This window comes from Erigeron canadensis, chromosome 1, assembly GCF_010389155.1.
Source record: "Erigeron canadensis isolate Cc75 chromosome 1, C_canadensis_v1, whole genome shotgun sequence".
Classification (NCBI taxonomy): Eukaryota; Viridiplantae; Streptophyta; class Magnoliopsida; order Asterales; family Asteraceae; genus Erigeron; species Erigeron canadensis.
In genome coordinates, this window is record NC_057761.1 from 12079346 (window position 1) to 12104138 (window position 24793).

Genomic DNA, 24793 nt, shown 5'->3' on the forward strand with positions numbered 1-24793 from the left:
GATACCGAAAAGAATGGTCAGCTAATCTAATACTCATACGGGTAGGTCTCAACCTCTCATTCAACTCCATAGTGTCCTCCCGAATATTCTGAATGCTAGTGTTGGTCTCAACCTGATTACTCATCAACTGCTTCATCATTTCCTTCAACTCGGCATTAGGATCGGCAGTAGAAGAAGAAGAACCTGATCCTTGGCTTTGTTGAGTCTCCTGCTGCTATGGCTGATTTTGATAATTATTCCTTTGCCACCTCTTACCTGAAAAATGAGTAGTATTAGCAGGAAAAGAGGAGTTATAAGAGTTATTACCTGATGACCGGTTCTGAAAACTGGTGTTGCGCTGGAAACCTCCTTGTTGATTCTGCACAAAGTTGACATCTTCAGGTCCCCGATTGGGACAATCCTCAGAGTAATGTGTCTCTCCACAATGATCACATCCATCAACAAGTACTTTCACATCCTGTTCAAGATCCCAAACCGAGACTCCTGAGCTGCAAATCCCTTATCCATATGAGCAGATAAGGCCTGAATCTCTTCAATAACCCTAGAATTGTTGCTAGCCTCTGCCCTTGCAACTTTCCCTTCCTTAGTACCTTTCTTAAACTGACACTCATTCTTCAAAAACCTTTGATCATCCATGCTCGTATGATCCTTTAACATAGCCTCCAAAATCTCATAATCTTGGTTTGGTGTGATCTTGCTGAAACTACCACCAAAAGCATATCCCAACTCTCTTAGACGTCCTATTCAACCCATCAAAGATCAACTCAACATACTTTTCTTTAGTCAAATCATGGCCTGGACAATTTCTCAACATTTCTTTGAAGCGTAACCATGCATCAACAACATCTTCCCCATCTTCTTGCAAAAAGGACCTAATCAAGTTCTCCAACTTCCTTTGAGTTCTAATCGAGTAAAACTCTCCAATAAAAGCTTCCTTAAGTTGGTCACAAGTAGTAATGGAATTCTCGGGAAGATCATCAAACCAATCTTCAGCATCTCCGGTGAGAGTAATGGGAAAAGTCTCAAGTTTCACGACATTCATTTGGTTTTGGCCATATTGATAAAGCCGTGCCAACTTCTCAAATCTCTCCAAGTGCTTGTACGGATCCCATTTCACTTTTCCATCAAACTTCTGCTCCTCAATGCTTTTAAGATGATTCGGCTTCAAGTTGAAAGTTTGATCAATACCCGGTGGTCTAATGGCGGAACCACGAGCCGTAGGAATAGTGCGGGCCCGATCACTATAACGGATGTCATTTGGGTCTCTTGGTTGTTCGTCACCCAACTCTTCTTTAACAAGGGCTAGATTAAAGAATTCCTCTAAGTAGAAGCCTTCTTCATCTGACTCCGTAGTTGGATGAGCTACAGGTGAATACGGTATTGGTGCTGAAAAGTTAGACCGTAAGAACTATGCAAAGGTAGACCGTAAGAACGCAAGTTCATCAACTAGAAATAATCCTGCAAAACACAACTAACACCACACGTCAAATGCACCTGTGATAAACAAAGGAAAAGCTAAACTATAAAGCAAATAACTTCCTCACGCGTGAGGAAGGATAAAACCACTAAATTAACAACTAAATCGGCACACAATTCCCCAGCAGCGGTGCCAAAAACTTGATGTGCAAAATCGAGCTTTAAATTTACAAAACTAGAATTACCTAAAAACTCACTACTACGCACTATCAGGCAATGGACCCGACCGTTTGTAATATAGCTAAGAGGTAAGACCGTGTTCATTCTCAGGGATTGGATTAACTAGTTGTTTGATGAAATGGTTTAGAAAGCGGGTGTTGCTTCAAAAATCCTGTTGACAACAAAATTAAAATGAATTTGAAAAACAAATTGCATAAAAGTAAGAAGAACTTCAGACAATAATAATAATAAAAGTCATCCATCTTGAATTCACTTGACTTCAAATGTGATTGCACTTAAATAAGACCAAATTCGTTTTAGTTTAAAGACAATCGTGACAAGATTAAGGTGCTCGCGTGGTACCACCAACCGTGAACAAATTACCAAATCACCTAAGTTGCTAGTTAAATTACCCAAGCCGGTCCCACCAAAGCTAAGACAACTTTTCCAACACTTAGTTTTATTGACTATCGAATTATCAATTGCACCTATGTAACAATAACGTGGTACCACCAACCGCTATGAATCACGTTGACAAAATTACTCTTTTCTTAAAATGATATTCACTATCATACCATGAACTAGTGATAATTACTCATTGACAAGTAACCGTTTTAAAATCACACATACATTCAACTGGTACAACCAACGAAGAATTTATATGCAACCAATATCATATTAATTAATAAAAAGGATTAAATCATCAAGATCACGGAACAACGATAATTAAATAAACTCTTTTGAATTAAAAATATAGCAATCACATCATTCGTCTAGTTTCATCAAGGTGGGTGATTAAACGTTTAGCCACTCATAATCAATTCAAAATAATGATTAAAATTAAAGAGAAACATGATGTACCAATCGTTTGATAAATTGAAATTGCAAGACAATAAAAGTAGATACGATCTAGATGGGTGCTCGTGAATCTTCAATGAATCCGCCTAAGGAAAACTTGTTTGGAGATTGAAGAACCCTTGTAGAACAGCTCCTAGAAAGATTTTTGATAAAATGGGAATTAGGTCATGGTTTTCTATTTATACTCCTCTAATTCTGATGCAGAAAAACGTTCCAGGACTTCAGATCCCATGTTCCCACAGCGGCGCAGTGGGATGTGCCTTCCCTCACTGCGGCGCAGTGAGAGGCCTTTGACTTTGACTTCCGGGTGACTGCGGCGCAGTGGCAATGGATACCTCTACTGCGGCGCAGTCATTTTCCTCGAATTCCTTTTCCCTTTTTACGACTGCGGCGCAGTCTTTCTCTTGCCATCCCCACTACGGCGCAGTGGGGTTTGTTCACAACCTATCCGTGGGATTGGACTGCGTCGTAGTAGACAAGGTATATCCCACTCCGGCATAGTCACATGCATGTATACAATTTCTTCTTCCATTGTTGAAACTTGCAACTCTTCAACTTGAAACAACTCTCGGTAATACAATCAACTTCTAGGCTAGTAAGTCTTCCGAAAATGTACCAAATGAACGCGTAACCTGATTAAAGCCTGAAAACACTAACAAACACCATAAACGCGCCAAATGCACATAAAATCGACTTAAAATACTTAAGTAATTGGCCAATAATGATGTGGGTGATGGGTATAAATTGGTCACATCAAGATACATGATTCAACATTCCAAAAGCTTCCATTTGATCAAGTGTACAATTTACAACAAAACGGGTCGTTTATCCGCCTTTACCCAACTTGACAAAATACATCATTGACACTATATCACCATACAAATCATTTCAATTCCTGACTCCATGACTCAAATGCTTGACTAACAAGTTCATCAAAAGGACACAACTTATACCAAAAGCCAAGAGTTCAAAGGAGACCACTATGGGTTCTAACCACATTACCATTTTTCCGCTAAAAGCTAACATATGCTCTCAAACCACATTTCACTTCAATTATTCAAATACCTTCTCTTTGTTCCACATTCCAAAGCCACCTATAAAAAATGGTAAACAACCAAAGAATAAGCTTACGCTTAGTGAGTATGTTTACATATAATTATACACATATTGAAACAACTCATAAGGATGAGATAACCTATATTACCACAATGACATCTCATTTATATACACTTTCATATCAACACGTAGTAAGTGAAACTATGAAATCAATCATCTAAATAAAACGTGTCATTCAATAATCAATTTACACTGCCATATCCCATATGGTCTTACAAAATCTCTATTGTATATCAATCAACATACCAAGGATCACAAACCCTACCACTTACACAATTTCGAGATATATATATCTATGCAAACAAGTAATCCACTATAATCATGTCATCCACCATCAAGTCGCATTGCCATATCCAATATGGTCTTTCAACAATATGTCATATTCCATATGATCTTACTACAATGTGTCATATCGCGTATGGTCTTCAACACATTAACTAAATTACACATATAGATTTCACCACCATTATGCAATTGACCCAACACATATATAATCATATATTAAAGTACTCACCTCAATGTCAAACTACCGAATCGAAGATGACCACATGAACTCATGTCATCGCTTTCAACCTAGCAATAATCACAATATGCATATAGGGTCAACTAACCACAAATTACGTTAAACACTAGGCCATCATGCCATATGTCACTAACATCATTAGCATCCTAATTCTCATCCCAATCTTATTTTCTTGTTGAGTTAATCCACTTTAAAGTTCTCATTCTATTTATATATTACTTATGACCATATTAACAATGTCATTTCATATTATTAACCGAAATCATCACTTTGATATCTTTACTATGTTAATAACACCTTTACCCTCAAAAATACTCAAGCAACTTGACAACAATATGATCATACCACTAAAATCCCCAATTTGATTAACTTCCATGAACCCTAACTTGTATTAAATCAAAATAACTCATTTTATATAAAAAAAAAAAAACCCAAATTTCATTAACATCAAGAACTCTAATTTTAAATATATCAAAATAACCTACTTTGATGAAAAATCCCAAATCAATCTGAATTCTAAGAACCCTAATTAAAACAATCAAAATAATTAAAAGTACCTTTAACTTGTGATGGAGATCAACTAGATAATGACATGCAATTACATACTCAATTCTTTTCTCTCTTTCTCTTCTTTAAGCTAGAACCAAACACCCCCAATTCAATTGAATTACAAGAACCCTAATTTCTCAAAGAAGAATCAATTTCACCATACTTCAAGAATTATTAACTAGATGGAAATATGAATACAAACTACTTTCTCTTTCTTTCTTTCTTCTAATTTTTGGCCATATACACCACCAACACTAAAATCTTCCAAGTTTATTTTCTAGCAATTTGAATGTTATTATTATTATTGAATTCTTGATAATAATTTGAAGATAGAATTCTCAAGTCTAGAGAAAGATTTAGAATAAGAAGAAGATTAAAGAATGATTGAGAAGAAAATGGTTGTTGGAAATGGAAGAATGACTCAAGATAAAGGAGATGGCTGACACATTCTAGTGATGTCACGCGCTCACTACATTTTAGACGGGTAAAATACCCGATATCCATTAAAGTTCCAACTAAAACAACCCCACTTCTTAATTTTAAATACCAGAAAATTATTTTAAAGGTAAAACTATAAAAAAAATTACTAAATTTTTATTTTTAAATATTTGGGGTGTTACAACTCTCCCACACTTATTTGGTTCACGTCCTCGTGAACCTCACTTCGAATATCAAAACTTACTCGTTATTCATACTTTATCAATTTCAAGTCTACTTATGTTATCAATTTTCTCTTCAATCCATTAACCATATCAATTATATCTTAATACTCTATCCTCATCACCCGATCATTTTAAGTTGAGATCCCTAAATTTACTTTATAGTTTACAAATTAACTTGACAATCAATCGAAATCTTACACCCTTTTTCTCTTGAGAACAATCTTCTCACCTCATTTCTCCTAAATACTTAATAATTCATGCTTCATAATATCTTGTTAACACTTTAAACAACCAAGAGGCTTTAAATCAAAACAAACTTTGTAGTCTTAACTCAACTAATCACGTTGTAAGTATATAACAATTGTAAATTTATTATGGGTAAAATCCATAAAAAGGTAACCTTTTTACATAAAACTCCTAATAATGGAAACCTATTTAGTTTTCGTCTATTAAAAGGATTCTATTTTTAAAAAATCTCACAATAAAGGGAACGTCATTAATTTTTAACATCAACCCTCCGTTAAGTACCACGTTAAAATAATTTGGTTACACGAAGCTATATGTAGCTTTTGTATTCATCCGACTTTTAAAAAACATCAAATCAATATTGAAGTTAAACATGGAATTTCATCTAAACTCATATATTGCACTGTCATCTAAACTCATATATTGCACTGTCATTTGACAACATAATTACAATTATGGTCCAGAACATAATTGCAAGCGTATCACGACGTGAGCGTGTTTGTATGGCCATGCTTGTGTTGACCAGTGTAGAAAGTAATGAAGTGGGTAAGATCTCTATGAAGTGTTGTATTGTGTTGTGGAGCCCACGGGCTTAAAAGACATGGACTTGAAGTTTCACCAGTAGAGTTGATGCTAGATTTTTGAAGGGTTATAAGTAGGCAACACATAGATAGGTTACCAGGCACAGTATGGAAGGATACAGTTACAATTCCGGTCGTGAACGTAATTGTAAGTGTATTACGACATGCGTGTGTTTGTGAGACTGTGTCTGTGCTGATCCGAATGAAGTGAAGTTGTGAATGATGGGATCACTGAATGGTATTATACTTAACCACGTCAAGAGTAGTCATATATCTTTGGATTAAAGAATGATAAAGCTGAAGCAAGTAAAGAAGTTAGCACTAAAGTTGACTGAACCCTTAACAATGAAACTCTTCCATTCTATGAACACTATGTTATCATGTGAAGCTACATTTAAGCTGTGAAGTGTCTAAGTTGTGCTTGGGTGTAAGGAAAATGTTTAGATTTCGTTTGACATTATCTTTCCTATTTATAGATAATATGTGTCACACCCCCAAAATACGGGTCAACGGGTGGGGCGTGACTTCAATAATATCACAACACAAGAGTATAATGAACAACACTAAACGTGGTCGTTTGAAAACATGCATTTTATAAAGCAAGATTTATTCAAAGATTCAAAGATGTTACATGAAATGGAAATAGTCTTAATTTGAAAACATTAAGAAAAGACATTTGATCTACATATCCATATCCTTAACAAAAGATGGAGCACTAGAAGGGCATGGAGGGTTGCGTCTTTATTCATTAAACAAAAGCACACACAAGTTGAATCCAAGCCTGACAACATCTAATCACCTGCAATACATACTAAATTGTGTCAACATAAAGTTGGTGAGTTCCTTAGGTTTTAGTAAAAAGTTTAGCCATGAACCACAAGACATAAGTTAACCATTGCTTTACCACAATGAAGGTAGCCATTGTTAAACAACAATGCTAGGAATGTAAATAGTATACATCTATATAAGCTCATGATACGAAACTGACACGTTGTTATAGTTTGCCTCCCAGTACCTGTTCAAGGTACCGAATGTTTACAAATATGTGTCACCCGTTCGGCTCCCCGCCGTGTTTATGCTGGGTGGGGTGTGTCAAACCAAATAGCGCTATTCAACATATCGACGTTGAAATCCATAATTAATGTATCATGATTGTGAGGACTTGTTGTGAACATAGTAACTTATAATAGCCTTGTATACCGTTTTGCATGTACTTGTGTTCATAAAGTAGGAGTATGTATTACAACCCAAAATAGATAAGTAAGATGGGGCTAAGGAGATCTCACCTTAAGAGAGTATAGATGATGAGAAATGGATGAGTTGATTAAGTATGCCCTAAAAAAAAGAAATATAATCTATTTTAGTATAGAACGTTGGTGTTGGATTATTTGAAAGGTTTTCATCACTCAAAAGCTTTATTGAAAATATGGTTCAAGGTTTATTTAGTTGGTTATTGAGTTTATCATTTAAGATGACAAATAAATGTAGATCTTATAAAAGTGTCTTGTATTATTTCCAAATTAAACATATACTTATATATACTTTATATCTATATGCACGTGTTGATGCCGACGAGACCATACATGACACCGGTTCCCGTCAATTCAAGGATGTAGTGTTTCGGGTAGGTATAATCGTTTGCATGAACACACTAGTGCACCTAAGACCATACAATCGGTAGGTGTTTTCTCAAGCGCACTAGAGGAAACATATAAGTATAAACATATGAATCCTTTGGACCATTACATACTTGTGCTCATACTCACGCGTGTGCGGTACACTTGTAGTTAAAGTGCACAAGTATATATTAATACAAGAGTGATATGATATGGTTGATGGAAATATTAATTATATTCTAGTGTAAGGATTTAAGATGTGAAACCATACAGTCTGTTGGAATTTCTTTCACATGCATAGGTCCAAACAAAAGTATATAATTAATACATCTTCACCCATGTTAATGAGTCCAAGAGTATACTTTATATTTCTTATTTTTCTTATATTATCCAATCATTAGAACCAATATTATTTATCACATACAAACAAAAACAAAGAATATACAACATAAGAATAAAATCAACTTGGATCTAATAAGGAATAAAAAGAATAAACTTTTTGGTGATGAATCTCAAAGAAAATAATACTTTAAATAGATATATAAAATAACATGTATTCCTTAACACCATATGGATGCTTAAAATCATAGTTAAACATCCAAATGGCTAGAGGATGATAAAGGGTGCAATTAAGATAAAATAAAAATCACAAAAGGGTTGTTAATCCTTCTGTTGATTTCGACTACACCAAAAACATTGAAAGGTGATGGCCTTTACAAATTATTCTAGACTTGCTTTAATTTCTTACCAAGAGTGGTGACTAAAGTGATTAGTTAGTCACCTAAAACAACTCAAATGTTTCTTTAGAAATTATATAATGATATGTTTAATGGAACAGTGATGGTGGTTTGAGGTGTAGTATGGAGCTGTGAACTCCAAAGAGAGAGGAACTTTTGGTCTCTTTTTTTTTGGCAAATAGAATGAATGTAAGTTTAAAGGGATTGAATTGGGATTAAATATGGGGTTCATTATTTGTATGGGGAAGCCAAATGACTACATATTTGATTGGTTAGATGGTCATGAGGATGTCGGTTTTGGGGTAGACAAAAGAGAAGATATAATCTTTTATGGAATATGATGTTTAATGCAAAGAGTTAAGAAATTAATTGATGATTTAATTGTAAAGTTTAAAATAAAATGGTTTAGCTAGTATTATAACAAAATGAATGATTTTATACCCTTTCATTTTAACTGCCTAATAACATTTTCCATGCAAAGGTGATTGTACGTATTTTTTAGTTTAGACATTTTTGCAACAACTAATTACATATAAATCAAGTAGTCATGTTATAATTAATATTAATACATATATATGTATTTACTTTTTTTTAGCTATTCTTGTTGTACTACATAACGTCAAAGGGTGAAGTTCTAAGTCAACGGATCTCGAATTTTCCGGGTGTCACAATATGTGACACATGTTTTGGTCTGTTATGAATTTACGACTTGATTAGTTTTGTTTTCGCTACGGGATGATGTATGACGATTGGGACAAGTACCTACAGGTGGAGATTCTTCCTTATATTGCAGGAGTGTAAAGGTGATATTGATATTTTATATGTGTACAAAATTTTATGTATGACTCCTCCTCAAGATAAAATGTTTTCTATTAAGAAAAGTTTAGAGGTATGATGATGAGGTTATTTATAGTTTCTTAAAGCATATGAAGAAAAAGTTTTCATAAGCATTTGATTTCGAATTGCTCATGTTTCTCGCCTATGTGATCTATTCATGAAAGGCAAATATTATATTTCTAAAGTAAAGGGCAGTCGTAGTTTTGAGACGTTCTAATAATGTTCCCGATTTCGTTGCAATCGTGAGGCCGAACCTTCAACTGATGTGTGACTAGTGCTACTTTCATGCAAATGTGTTTTCTGTTTCGTGCTCCATTATAGGAAGAAGTTAATGTTTTCAATTGTGGGATGTATTTCTTTTATAAAATTGATTTATGATGTTGCTACTATTTGTGGATGATAAAAGTACTAATAAAGTTATTTTTTTATTTTTTATATTATTTTTTACACTCTTTATGACCCTATTGAGTTTCTCGAAATACCTTCATGAAAACAAAAGTCCTTATTGTGTATGAATCTAAGGAATCAAGTCTAAGTTTTCTGACTTTCTCTAGATCGTTTAGTCATTGCGTCCAGCAATAAAAAAATCTTGTCCATTTTAAGTATGACGAAGAACATTATGTTTACTTAAAGGGCGTTACTATGATTTTCAACTCGAGGAGGCTTATGAACTGTGACGACATGCTTTATTGGATGCCGCCTCAAATGTGATACGACCTACTATGATACGTGGTGTAGTAGATCTTATATGTTTACGTGTGATAAGGTTAAAAGCCAAGATTAGACACCGAAAGTTTGGTTACAAAGTAAATATTTAATGATCCTTTAACAGAAGTGAGGAGTCACGTTATCAATGACCAAGAGACAAAGCTGTGTGGTAAGCTAAAGGTATTGATGTGATATGAGCCCGTAGTAGGCAGGTTGTCCATGAATGCTTATTCTTGGTGAACATCCGTACCGTTTCATTGGACATGAAGGAAAAGATGTATGAAAAAGAAGTTATGTGAAGCTAGCTCTTGTTTTATTCTAACCCGAGGGCATAGACGTTTGGGTTGTGATCATATGCATTTAGACAAAGTCGTTGCTTATGCGTTACGTCAGATGAAGCCTTAAGAGAAGAATTACCCTGCTCATGACATAGAGTTTACTGAAGTGGTCTTTGTGTTAAAGTTTTGGGGACACTACTTATATGGCACTAAGTGCACACTATTCACTGATCATAAGAGCTTACAATTTTTTTTTTCTTAGACGTATATGAATGTGAAATAAAAAGAAGATGGATGGAATTACCTAGAGATTATGAATGTGAAATCAAGCACTATACGGGTAAGGCTAATGTCATGGCGGATGCTTTGAGTCGAAAAGGCGAGCTATTAGTAAGATATGTTATGCATCAAGAGTTATGGCAAGTCGACCCTTGGTTCAGTGAATCATGTGAGTCATGGTAGCAATTTAATGATAATATGTCTCGAAAGGTCTTATCCACCAAATGAATAGTCTTCGCTGAATGTAATGTGTGTACTACTTATGAAGGTTGAAGAAATGAGATGATTACTTGTTTTGGTTTAAAGATGGAACCAAAGAAATGACGAAATGGTTGAAATGTAAAGTGAAAGTAGAATAGAATATGTAAGAAGCTAAATGAGTTTGGCTATGCTATGTTAAACAACGACCCAAGGGAATCCTGAAATGAAATGATAAAGTTAAGGATATGGATAAGTTAATTATATAGGAGCGGCGAAATGATTCTGATGACAGAATCCTCTTAACGGAGAGGTAATTGTAACATCCCGAAACTTTTATTTAACGGTTGACTTAAGTCGTTAAGTCAACATCGCGTGTCCGTTAAGTCTCTAGGAGATTTGATGATTATATGTGTTTAATGTGTTGTATGTGTAAAAATTTAATATTTATGTAACTATGTGTTTAAGGCGTATTTTAAATTGCTTAGAGGTGCTTCAAGTGTTTAATGTGTTATAAGTATTCCCAATAGGTCATTTTAGCCTAATATGAGTCATAAGGAGGTCTAGGGTCTGGTTTTGACATACGTGAAAACCAAAAAACGGGATTTGGACTTACTAATCAGATCATTAGCCCCAAAATCAGATCTCACTCTCCTACTTTGAACCCTAGAACCGCCCCCCTTTCTCTTGAGCAATCATAGTGCGTTTCTTGCGATTTCGGGTAGATTTATGATCAATCGAGCACGTATTCGATCCATTAATCATCCTCCAAGGTATAGATCAAAGTCTTTGTTGAAAATCAGTCAATTCTATCCTTATATTTCGTCCATACTAGGACTTGTTGAGTTTTGATAGAGAGGAAACGTTTTTGTTGTTAGATTTGACGATTTCGGGTCATTCGGTGATTGTTATTGCAATCAATTGGTATCTTGAGATTTCCTACAGGTATGAAACTATTGTCAATTCCATTTTTATGTATCTATAGAACCAATATAGGGTTCACATCTGGTCTTAAGGTGTCATTCGGATTTGATTGCGTTTGTGAGCCGATTTAGGTCAAATCGGGTGTCAAATCAATTCTATAATGTGTGTAATGAATCTATATATCAATTGATGATTTCATAAAGTCAAATGATTCATATTTTGGTATATATGAACTGTAAAGGTCATGGTCATTTGTCATGGATGTTTGAGGATCGAAATTGCTTTCAAAACAATAAGGATTTCAAGGCCTAATTCTGTTGTCATATTGCAAAAATCATATCGTTTTGATATAAATGAGATAATAGACGAATATTATATTTTTGAAAATGTCTATGTGTCCCCTAGATTCGATATAAACAAAGTTTCCTGTGATTTTGCCCACAGGTATACGAAAAATGTCGATTTCCAAAAGTGGTCAGGTTTCGGACGAATTCTGCAGACTTATCTTCAAAAAATCATAAATCATTCATTAGAGAACTTCAAGAGTCAACCTTTATATTCTAGAAAGGTCTTTGAATTTCCTACATTTCATAGGAACTAAGTTTTGACTCATTTGGTTTTCTACAGCTCGAAAAGTCGCCTGCAAGTGAAGGGCGCGAGTTAGTCTTTCGACCAGCACCCCATATGAGGCGCATATAGTTTATGTGCGGCGCATATCGGGGCCTGGGAGGGTTCTGGGTGGTTTTTGAAGCAAATATGTGACGCATATTCAAAGTATGCGCCACATAAAGTGTATGTGAGTCCGTTTGAGGTCCGAAGCAAGCGTTTAAGGGTCCTATAAGTGTACTTAAGTTAATAGATGGTTTTGTAACCTTATCGGGATGGGTTTATGCAAGTTTAATGACTATGAACTCGATATAGGTCACTCGGGATAACTGTGAAGCTTGTTAACTTGTGTTTGGTGTATCATTGTGCTCGTCATCAGGTAAGATACACTACTTTGACACGCTGAGGGTTCAACAAAAACATAGTTTTCATATAATCCTAATGATATCTTGTTTGCTAATGGGTATTCGGGATTATACAGGAGATGAGATGGGCTATGTAGATGTATATATCGATGCCTAAAATGCTACCCCAAAGATATGTGATGTTATGATATGATATGATATGATGTGAAATGCTATGAAATGTTATGCAATGATATGAGATGTACTGATATGCTATGAAATGTTATGCAATGATAAAAGATGTAATGATATGATATGGAATGCTATGTAATGTAATGTCTTGAGATGAATTGAAATGTGATATATGTTGATGATACGTGAAATGCGCATGATTACATGGCTTGTTCATCTAGTTCACTAGACTTATTAAGTTGCCATGACACGTGCACGTTTAAGGGCCCAAACGTAAAAGATGAATATGTGATGATGTTTAAGTAATGTGGACATCTAAACTATATGAGATGTAAATCGAGCTCGTAAATGACGTGGGAAGTGTTAAGCTTAACCCGTACTTGCCGTTGCCCGGCTGGTGTGTATATGTGGTTGCTTGGTTGGCTCCTTGCAACATAATTACGTGGTATGAGTATTTCCGGGTGGCGTGATTAACCACCAATGTCTTTGAACATACGGACTACTCCTGGATTGGGGATTGGCTTGCCATTCCTTAATGACATTGATGGATCGCCGTAGGGCTTATCTATCCAGTTGGGTGTGAAGTTCCCTGTTAGGTCCTATGACCGCCTACACACAAACTTACACCTTATATGTGATGGGTGACTTATGTTACGCCTATTGTAAGTGACTTATGTCACATTATATGATGATGCTTATATGTTATGTGATGTAAAAGATGACTAGGCACATCTAGGACGGTTCATCCTATTATGATGATGTTTGATGTGATGATATGATATGTGAGATGTAATGTTTGATGTGATTTGTGCCTTAATGATTCAAAAGACTTTTCTATAAAGTTTTAAATGGACAAATGTTTTATTAATGATGTGTTATCTTACTTAGCTAATTCGTTAGCTAACACTTGCACTTTTAAAACGTGTTGTGCTCTCAGGTCCAACAATAATGAGCAGATAGATGTGAGAGGATGTGAGGCATGGGTAGATAATCTTGAAGCTGGTTGTAGTATACCTATAGTGGATGCTCACATTAGAGTTTGATTTATGATTAGATATTATGATTTGCATTTACTATGTTGTCGGTTGTTTAATGTTGGGAAACCGACAGATTTCCATTTAAACTCGTTCGATGATATGGCTAGTAACACCACTTAATAAATGAACCAAGTAGATTTGTTGGTTTGTTCTTTTAAAGTTAAATTCCGATTTTCTTTGACGCCGTTAGGCAAAAGTTTTTGAAAATCCTTATTTTTAAATGACGGGTGTTACATATTTTATTATCATTTATTATGTATGTGATAATGAATGGTATTTATATTGGTGCCATGACTTGGATTTCATTTTATTATTTTGATGATGCACTTTAGTAACGCAATTTATGAAAGGTACCATCCGGTTACGGATGGGAACCGGATGAGGCAATTTTAAAGTGATCCTTTTCCGCTACATTTTAAATGCCGTTTGGCAAAGTTTTTAGAAATTCAGGTTTTTAAATGACGGATGTTACAACAAAACTTCCATGCACCAGAGTGCAATACAAATCAACAAAGAATAACTACCACTCTCTATCCAATACTAGAAATTACAATTCGACTAGTATACTGTATGCACTAGTATATTTTATGCGTAATTTTTTTAAAGCTATCTTAGTTAGGCCTAATTTGTAACTTAAACTTTTAGATGACGCTGTCTGTAAGTAAAGATATTATCAAGACCTTTTATTTTTTTTATATGTGTTTGATATAATTGTTGTAGCTGTTATTTAATAGTATAAAATAATAATTAAAAGCTTAAAAGAAAATTAGTGAAAGAAATATTTGAATTAATTCAAGTGGCGTTGTACAATATAACCTTTATAAGTTAATACCTAATAAATTAATAATCTCGATAAAAATAATAATTTGACCGGTCTAACTTGGGACCAGTACAATATTGGACCACAAATGTAAATATATTAGTCTAACTGTAACACTCCAATAATTTTAAGGTAATAAAATAACCCTTTTTGTAGTTTTGATATTAAAATAAGTTCCTAATATTTTATTTTTGATTATGGGGTTAATTTAGTTGGAACGTTAACGGATAGCGGGTGTTTTATCATCAGAAATCCTAAATGGGTCGTGGCATCCATATGGAGTGCCAGTCACATTGTTGTGGGTTATTCATATTTCCACTAACTCATCCTTTCTTCTTCATCTCCATATTTCTTCTTAATTCAAAGAAAACCTCAACTAAATCCTTCATGCAATACTACCAATTTATCCAAGAATCATCATAACAATAACCTTATATAATCAAGAAATTGAAAAGTAAGGGTTTGAGTTGGAGTAATGGTGGTGGCCGAATTATTTAAAGAAAAAGGGAAGAGTTTGTGATTTGAAAACCCTAATCTTTTATCTTCCATCATTGAGGTATAGAATTCTTAACCTAATTTCTTTTCCTTTCTTTGAATTAGGGTTCTTGTAAGGTGAAATTGGGGATTTTGCTAGTAATGGGTGTCTATATGAGTTTTTCCCCAAAATTCTTGTATATTATGATTGTGTCCTTGTGTTGCATGTTGAAATCTTTAATAATGAGAATGTTAGTAGTGAAACTCCAAATATGGAATTGGTGACTTTACTAGCTATATGATGATGTTGATGATGATGAATCCTTGGGTTAATATGAGATTTTGTTAAGTAAGCAACTCAATGACTTAATGGGAAGGGTTAAGGTTAGGAATGCTAGCGAAAGGTTGGTTTAGCTATAGTGAAATAGCTAGGAAATGTGAATGATGTCTTATATGTGCATTATGATATGTTGATAGGTCGAAAGCGTGGTTTTGTGCATTGCGGTTATCTTGATTATTTGTTGTGTCGCGAAAGAGGTGAGTATACTTGCATATATTGTATATTCGTCGGGTCAATTACCAATCATGTTGAGTGAGTCCATGGTGGTAATTGATTTGGCGTTAAGTCTCATGTTTATGGTTGAGTTTTATTACAGGCCTCTTTGGTGGCCATAGGCTCACGTGGAGCATTTGTTATTGTGTTAATTGTGTGATTGTAATCATTTGCTTATATGGATCCATGTAAAGCCTAGCCCAAGGGTGAGTATTATGGATATGACACGACGGTGTCATAGTCCATATGCAACAGTCCCTTGAGCATTGCCCTCCTTCGTTTATATGATATTATGCAAGCATATTCACTAAGCATTCGCTTACCTTTCAGATGTTTACCCTTTTGATTATAGGTGGTTCTGGAAGAAGGAACTAGGTTTACTTGTCTCGAAGAATAGAGAACGAAGTTGCTAGCGATTGTAGATAGTTGGAAGGTATCTCGGCTATTCTCAGAAGAATAGCATGATTTGGTTAGAAACCTAGTTGTCCCTCTTGACATTGGCTCATGGTACATTTTGGTTGTTATTGGCCATATTTTTGATATGTTTTGTAACTGGTCATGTTCATGTCTTTTGGAGTTGATAAGGATAGTTGGTTTGGTTGTAGCATGTCAAATGGATAATCGACCCATATAGTTGCGTGGTCGATCATGGATCAAACTAATTTGACAATTATGAATTTTTCGGGTTAACTCTCTTACTTTCAATTTTGGAATGTAATTTTCTTATAATTTTAGTTGTGGTTCAAAGGTTTTGGTTAAGTCTTAATGTGGGCAAAGATTGATGTTGTTGGGTTGTGGGCCACTGCGGCGCAGTGGGAACGTGCTGAGCCCACTGCGGCGCAGTGGAATCCCACTGCCAAAATTTCTTTTTTTCCCACTGCGGCGCAGTGGAGGTTCTTCCAGTTTTAGTCCGAGAATTTCCACTGCGGCGCAGTGGGAGTACTCGACCTCACTGCGGCGCAGTGGGGCATAAAAAAAACTTTTGTGTATTCCCTCGTATAGAGAGTGCCTAGACTTAAACCTCAGTTGAGACTCGACCTTAGGTATTAGAAATTTTATATGGGACCCGAATATGTGTTTGATGATGTTAGCTTATGAACTTGCTAGTATTAAAGCACAATAAGAAGCCGGCCTTATTGTGATTGAAGTACTAACAAATTTATAAACCAACCGCATCAGACTTTGGAACGGTCTATTATAAAGTTATAGGTTTTGGCTTATGGCTCGTAGAGAGAGATAGGCTGTGTATTTAAATCGATTTACTTACTCTTATTATAGAATGGCGGATCAACATCGTGAAGAGGAAGAACACGATCGACATGACGAAGAGGAAGTTACCTTCCCGGAAAATAGCATGGACATTTCCGACCAAATTGGAAGGGCGTTGGAGAAATACACTCCACTTTTACTTAAAAGGCTAAACCAAACAATGGAAGGGGCTATGAATGATCATATAGCCCAGATGATTAGACAGGAGGTTGCTCTAAATGTTCAGCGAGAATTTGAAAAGAGAGATGGAAAAGGGAAGGGTAAGAAGAACAATGAAGATGAGGAGGTGGAAGTAATGGGGGAGAAGTTCCACAAGAAGAAGTTCTCTTTTAAGGATTTTGATGTGTGTCACCCTACTGAATATCATGGTGACCGCAACCCCATCGTTTGTACCAGATGGGTGTCAGAGATTGAAGGGTCTTTTCGCACCAGTCAATGCCCTGAGGATCTTAAAGTGGTGTATGCTGTGAGCATGTTGAGGGATAAAACGAAGAGATGGTGGGACAACTTATTGTTGGTGAAGAAGGAAGCACTTGATAACGTGGATTGGCCTGAGTTCAAGACCATGTTCTATAAGGAATTTAGATCAGAGGCGGAGGTGACTAGGTTGAGGAGTGAATTCCTCAATGAATCTCAAGGAACCCTTAGTTTGACGGAGTTTCGTGCCCAATTTCTTGATAAGGCACAATTCTGTCCCGAGTTCTTAGAGAATGAGCACTTGATGAAGGAGCAGTTTTATATGAAGTTGAAGAAGATTTTGAGGGAGAGGATTAGTTTACGTCAAATGGAGTCTTTCTCCATGTTGTGTGATGTGGCTCGAGATTACAAGATCGAGCAAACTAGAGTTGATGAGAATGAGGTGAAGAGAAAGTATGATGGGGATAATTCACCAAATAAAAGGTTTAAACAAGAAGGTGCTTCCGGTAGTAATGCCTTTAGAAGAAATGCTCCCTTTTGCAAAACTTGCAAGAGAAATCATCATGGCTCGTGTAGGGAGAAAGCTTTCTACAACTGTAGGAAGACGGGCCATGTGAGTCGAGATTGTAGGTCGAAGCCCCATAAGCCCCTCATTTGCTTTAAGTGTTTTGAAGAGGGACATATGAAGAGCTCATGTCCTAAGCTAACCGAAGAAGAGAGACAAGAGGAACGAAGGAGAGAGGCCAAAAGAAAGAATGCATTGGCACACGGCAATCAGCGGGGGAGGTCCTTCCAACTTACCGTGGAGCAAGCTAAGAACGCTGATGACGTAGTTATAGGTACCTTTCTTATGTATAATGTGCCTATGCGAATTCTTTTTGACTCCGGAGCGAATAGATCATTTGTTGCAACTAGGATGATTCATGTTATTCCTATGTCTAAATCGAGTTTAGATCATACCTTACAAGTTGAGGTCAGGGACGGGAGGACGGAGATAGTAAGAGATGTGTATAAAAATTGTGAAATGAAAATTGTTACGGAATTCTTCCAAGTTAACTTAATTCCCTTCCCAATGGGAGAATTTGATGTGATTTTGGGTATGGATTGGTTGAGTTCTTGTAATGCCAAGATAGCGTGTGACGAAAAGGCGGTTTATTTGAAGACCTCTAAAGGTGAAGACTTGATAGTATATGGTGATAGAACTGGGCGTCCGATATCCGTTTGTACTTTTGCTTGTGCCCGGCGTTATTTGTCTCATGGATGTCATGCATACCTTGCTCACATCGTTGATGTTAAGAAGAAATCTCTATCTATTGAAGATATCCCCATAGTTCATGATTTTTCCGATGTTTTTCCCGACGACTTGCCGGGTGTTCCTCCCGAGTGGCAAGTTGAGTTTTCTATTGATCTTGTTCCAGGGGCTACCCCCATTGCTAAGGCTCCCTATCGATTGGCACCAACGGAGATGCAAGAAATGATGAAGCAACTCCAAGAGTTACTAGAAAAGGGGTTCATTCCCCCTAGTAATTCTCCTTAGGGTGCACCGGTACTATTTGTTAAAAAGAAAGACGGGAGCATGCGCATGTGTATCGATTACCGAGAGTTAAACAAGGTGACCATTAAGAATAAATAACCATTGCCGAGAATCGACGACTTATTTGATCAACTTCAAGGAGCTTCGTATTTTTCCAAAATAAATCTTCGTTCGGGTTACCACCAACTCAAGGTACGTGATGAAGATATCCCTAAGACCGCTTTTCATACTCGTTATGGCCATTTTGAATTCGTGGTCATGGCTTTTGGTCTTACAAATGCTCCCGCGGCCTTCATGGATCTCATGAACCGTGTATGCCGTCCCATGCTTGATAAGTCCGTTATCGTTTTCATTGATGATATCCTTATCTATTCTAAGAGTTCATCCAAACATGAAATCCACTTGGGAGAGGTGTTGGGAACCTTGCGAAAAGAAAGACTCTATGCCAAGTTCTCCAAATGTGAATTCTGGCTAAGGGAGGTACAATTCCTTGGTCACATTGTTAGTAATGAAGGAATCAAGGTGGATCCGGCAAAGATAAATGCGGTGATGAAATGGGATCAACCAAAGAACCCATCAGAGATTAGAAGTTTCCTTGGTCTAGCGGGGTACTATCGTCGTTTTATACAAGATTTCTCCAAAATAGCCTCACCTTTGACCAAGTTAACTCGAAAGAACCTCAAATTTGAATGGGGAAATGATCAAGAAGTTGCTTTTCGGCAATTACGGGAGAAATTGAGTCAAGCCCCGGTACTTGTTCTACCCGATGGTATGGAGGATATGACGGTGTATTGTGATGCATCATCAAATGGGCTTGGGTGCGTGTTGATGCAAAGAGGAAAGGTCGTTGCCTATGCCTCAAGACAATTGAAGGAGCATGAGAAGCGTTACCCCACTCATGATTTAGAGTTGGCGGCGGTTGTTTTCGCATTGAAGATTTGGCGCCACTATCTTTATGCAGTCAAATTCACCATCTATTCCGATCACAAGAGCCTTAAGTACTTCTTCGAACAAAGAGACCTCAATAATCGGCAACAAAGATGGCTTGATCTTTTGAAAGACTATGATTGCGAAATTTCGTATCATCCCGGGAAGGCAAATGTTGTGGCGGATGCGCTAAGCCGGAAGAGTTCACATCATTCTATCATCATCTCCCCATTATGGGTCTTAATCACTAACGATTTTATGGAGCAAATAAAAACGGCTCAAGAAAAGGCTTTACAACGGGACCCTAAGAAGGAGAGAATTCAAGGTCAAACGCAATTTTTCGCCAAGGATTCGCGTGGTCTTACCCTACGCTTTGGAAGAATTTGGATTCCTTTCTCTTGTGAGTTAAAACAAGTTTTACTCAATGAAGCTCACAAATCCAGATATTCTATTCACCCCGGTGCTACCAAGATGTATCATGACCTAAAGGTTGATTACTGGTGGCCCAGAATGAAGAGAGATGTGGTGAAATGTGTTGAAGGGTGTCTAACTTGTGCTCAAGTCAAGGCGGAGCATCAAAAGCCGTATGGTATGATGCAACCACTAGAGATCCCTAAGTGGAAATGGGAGGATATCACCATGGATTTTGTCACCAAATTGCCCAAAACACCTAGGAACCAATTCGACACAATTTGGGTGATTGTTGATAGGTTAACGAAAAGTGCCTTGTTCCTTCCCATTCGCGAAGCATCATCATCCGAGGTTTTGGCAAAAATATATGTTAAAGAAGTAGTAGCAAGGCATGGAGTTCCAATCTCCATTGTGTCGGATAGGGATACTCGTTTCACTTCTCACTTTTGGCGGAAATTTCAAGAAGAAATGGGTACAACTCTAAAGTTTAGTACCGCTTATCATCCTCAAACCGATGGCCAAAGTGAGAGAACTATCCAAACTCTTGAAGACATGCTACGGGCGTGCATCATCGACTTTGGTGGGACTTGGGATCTTTACCTACCATTGGTGGAGTTCTCGTACAACAATAGTTACCACTCAAGCATACAAATGCCACCATATGAGATGTTGTATGGTAGGAAGTGTAGATCTCCCATTTGTTGGGGAGAAGTGGGACAAAGAGAAATTGGTGGTACGGAAGTGGTTTTGAAGACAATCGAGAAGATTGATGTGATCAAGGAAAGACTTAAGGCGGCCCAAGATCGACAAAAATCCTATCCGGACAAACGAAGAAGACCGATTGAGTTCAATGTGGGAGATCGTGTTTTGTTAAAAGTGTCTCCATGGAAAGGCGTCCTACGGTTTCGAAAACGTGGAAAGTTGAGCCCCCGTTTCATCGGTCCTTTCAAGATTCTTACTAGAGTAGGGTTAAGGTTAGGAATGCTAGCGAAAGGTTGGTTTAGCTATAGTGAAATAGCTAGGAAATGTGAATGATGTCTTATATGTGCATTATGATATGTTGATAGGTCGAAAGCGTGGTTTTGTGCATTGCGGTTATCTTGATTATTTGTTGTGTCGCGAAGGAGGTAAGTATACTTGCATATATTGTATATTCGTCGGGTCAATTACCAATCATGTTGAGTGAGTCCATGGTGGTAATTGATTTGGCGTTAAGTCCCATGTTTATGGTTGAGTTTGATTACGGGCCTCTTTGGTGGCCATAGGCTCATGTGGAGCATTTGTTATTGTTTTAATTGTGTGATTGTAATCATTTGCTTATATGGATCCATGTAAAGCCTAGCCCAAGGGTGAGTATTATGGATATGACACGACGGTGTCATAGTCCATATGCAACAGTCCCTTGAGCATTACCCTCCTTCGTTTATATGATATTATGCAAGCATATTCACTAAGCATTCGCTTACCTTTCAGATATTTACCCTTTTGATTATAGGTGGTTCCGGAAGAAGGAACTAGGTTTGCTTGTCTCGAAGAATAGAGAACGAAGTTGCTAGGGATTGTAGATAGTTGGAAGGTATCTCGGCTATTCTCGGAAGAATAGCATGATTTGGTTAGAAACCTAGTTGTCCCTCTTGACATTGGCTCATGGTACATTTTGGTTGTTATTGGCCATATTTTTGATATGTTTTGTAACTGGTCATGTTCATGTCTTTTGGAGTTGATAAGGATAGTTGGTTTGGTTGTAGCATGTCAAATGGGTAATTGACCCATATAGTTGCGTGGTCGATCATGGATCAAACTAATTTGACAATTATGAATGTTTCGGGTTAACTCTCTTACTTTCAATTCTGGAATGTAATTTTCTTATAATTTTGGTTGTGGTTCAAAGGTTTTGGTTAAGTCTTAATGTGGGCAAAGATTGATGTTGTTGGGTTGTGGGCCACTGCGGCGCAGTGGGAGCGTGCCGAGCCCACTGCGGCGCAGTGGAATCCCACTGTCAAAATTTCTTTTCTTCCCACTGCAGCGCAGTGGGAGCGGGCCAAGCCCACTACGGCGCAGTGGAGGTTCTTCCAGTTTTGGTCCGAGAATTTCCACTGCGGCGCAGTGGGAGTACTCGACCTCACTGCGGCGCAGTGGGGCATAAAAAAAAAAAACTTTTGTGTTTTCGAGTTATCGAGTCGTGTCGTTTCACTAACTAAAACTTTAAGTAATAATTGTATAAATATTTTAATATTCTAGCATTGTCTAGTGAATAAATAAAAATTGGAAATGGAAAGTTTGATATTGTTCCTTGACTAAGAGGTATTAGTCCCACTGTACAAAATCTTGTTGGGAATCTCTTTGGTGATCTATCTTAGGGTAATGGAGGGACTCCTAGCCCGGTACTACAATTGGATACCCATCGACTCATCTCGTATAAGCCATATGATGACGGTACAATACCTCCATCCTAATCCCCACATGATCTCGGCAGCCCGAAGGATCAAACCCGTGTATTTAAACTTCACATGTGGGCCTAGGCATCATTGGTAACGAGTACCTTAAATGAATTATTATTTGTGCCAAGTGGGGATTGAACTTGAGACCTTAAGGTTATCAAGTGTTTTCATTACCATTAGGCTAACTCCTTGGTGATTAATCTTATACTCGCATAACAGTTTATACTGTTGATTGGTCATGTTTGATTTTTTAACACCTCTTAGCTGATAGTGATTTCAAAACTTATCATTTGACATTTTACAATGATCAAATGCGAATCATCTACATCAAAACTTATCACTTAACAAGTTTGTGAAGTCCATCATCGATGGTTTAACCCACGAGTGTAAAATACAACAAGTCAAGTATGCACTAGATAAGGACTAGTATTTACGCAAATATAAATGCAAGAATATAAATAAGTAAATACAAGACTTAAGCAATAAATAAGCAAGATAAATAAAGGTGAAACACGAAAATTATTTTCAATGTGTATTTTATTTATTGATGTATAAACAAAATACAAGGTTGTTGCGGAACCTAGATAATACCAAAGTAAGTATCTAAACAACCTTATGAATTTTAAGTGATCTATACTTTCTAAATAATCTCCTTGATCGAAATACTTAAAGTTGTGAAGTATAGCTGTTTAGATCGAGAGTATTTAAGCAAGTTCACCAAATTGCAAAAGTAATTTGAAAGAGGGAAATGACTTGGTATTTATAGGCAAAATAATCTCTACAGTGATTATTTTGCCGTACAAATGTGGTTGGAAGCATTTAAGGAACTTTGGTATTTTCTTTAAATGCAATACTAAAAGTACAAGGATAAAGTCACATTGATAGTGACTTGTCACCTTTTAGCCAACCACCTTTACACGCGTGTAAAACCTTTACAAGGGACAAAAGAGATATCCGGGTAAAAGCGTGTAAAGGCATAAAGTCAATTCCCCGTAATCAGTGTTCAGACTTGTAAGGTCTAGAACACTGACAAGGACTCTAGTTGTTGATCTGGTAAGTTTGCCAGTGGGCTCCGCCACATGTCAGTCTTCTTCTTCAAACTTCAGACTTTGTCTTCAGTGAGAATGTTCTTCAGTAGAGTAGATTCGGACTGGAGTGAAGTTCAATAAGCAAATCTGGAAGACTACAAATTTCCTGTACAAATAAACGCTTACTGGACTTCCATAATTTCTGGACAAATCTTCAAGATTGCTCCAGTCTTCAAGTCCGGAGCTAGTCCAGTAAAAACTGGACCTAACAAAGTTCATCTAATGTGTTAATGTAAATTGCATATGGAAAATTTGTAAGGTCATATATGAACATATTTAATGTAATACTCTTTCTGTATTATTAGATGTGTAATGTTTTTAATTTTTAAAGTCTAATATTTGCAATTTTGACCTTAAATATCTTTATTTGTGTCAGATAATACTAGATTAAAGTTATATCAATATTCAAAATAAGACACTTCCAATGAGACGGAGAGAATAATTTATTAATTTATCGATATAATAATATTTCGTTAAATTAATAAATTAAAAAAGTGCGGTCCAAAAACATTATTAATTTATTAAGGTTTACTATATTAGTTATCTTTTTATTTCTTTTAATTGTTAAACTAATTACATGTAAACAATGTGAAATATTTATTTGAAAACTAACCAAAACACACTGTGATATAAATTTAACACAATGTATTTTTATAAAATACAATGTGTTTTTATTGTGTAACCTATAATACGTTATGTTAAGTTTTAAATCACGATGTGTTTTTGATAGCGTTGTAAATCGAAAAATTGTTCAAACAGACTGTGATATAAACTTAACAGATTGTGTTTTAAAAAACATATTAAAAACATATTGTGATCTGATCACTATATTTTTTTAGATTGCATAGAAATTTTAGTTTTTCAAATAATAAAAACCCTTTAAACAATAGTGAAAATAAACAAAATACAAAGAAAGACAAAAGATAAATTAAG

The 24793-nt window shown here is 36.3% G+C and overlaps 1 protein-coding gene across 1 annotated transcript; it reads left to right on the forward strand.

Moving 5' to 3' along the window:
• The first annotated feature begins 17052 nt into the window (after window positions 1-17052).
• Window positions 17053-18996, forward strand: LOC122579609. The gene has a single exon (XM_043751844.1). The coding sequence runs from the start codon at window positions 17053-17055 to the stop codon at window positions 18994-18996; it is 1944 nt and encodes a 647-aa protein (XP_043607779.1).
• The last annotated feature ends 5797 nt before the right edge of the window (window positions 18997-24793 follow it).

Coding starts and splice junctions, on each gene's coding strand:
- LOC122579609 (XM_043751844.1), top strand. CDS start 17,053: ATGGCGGATCAACATCGTGAAGAGGAAGAACACGATCGACATGACGAA.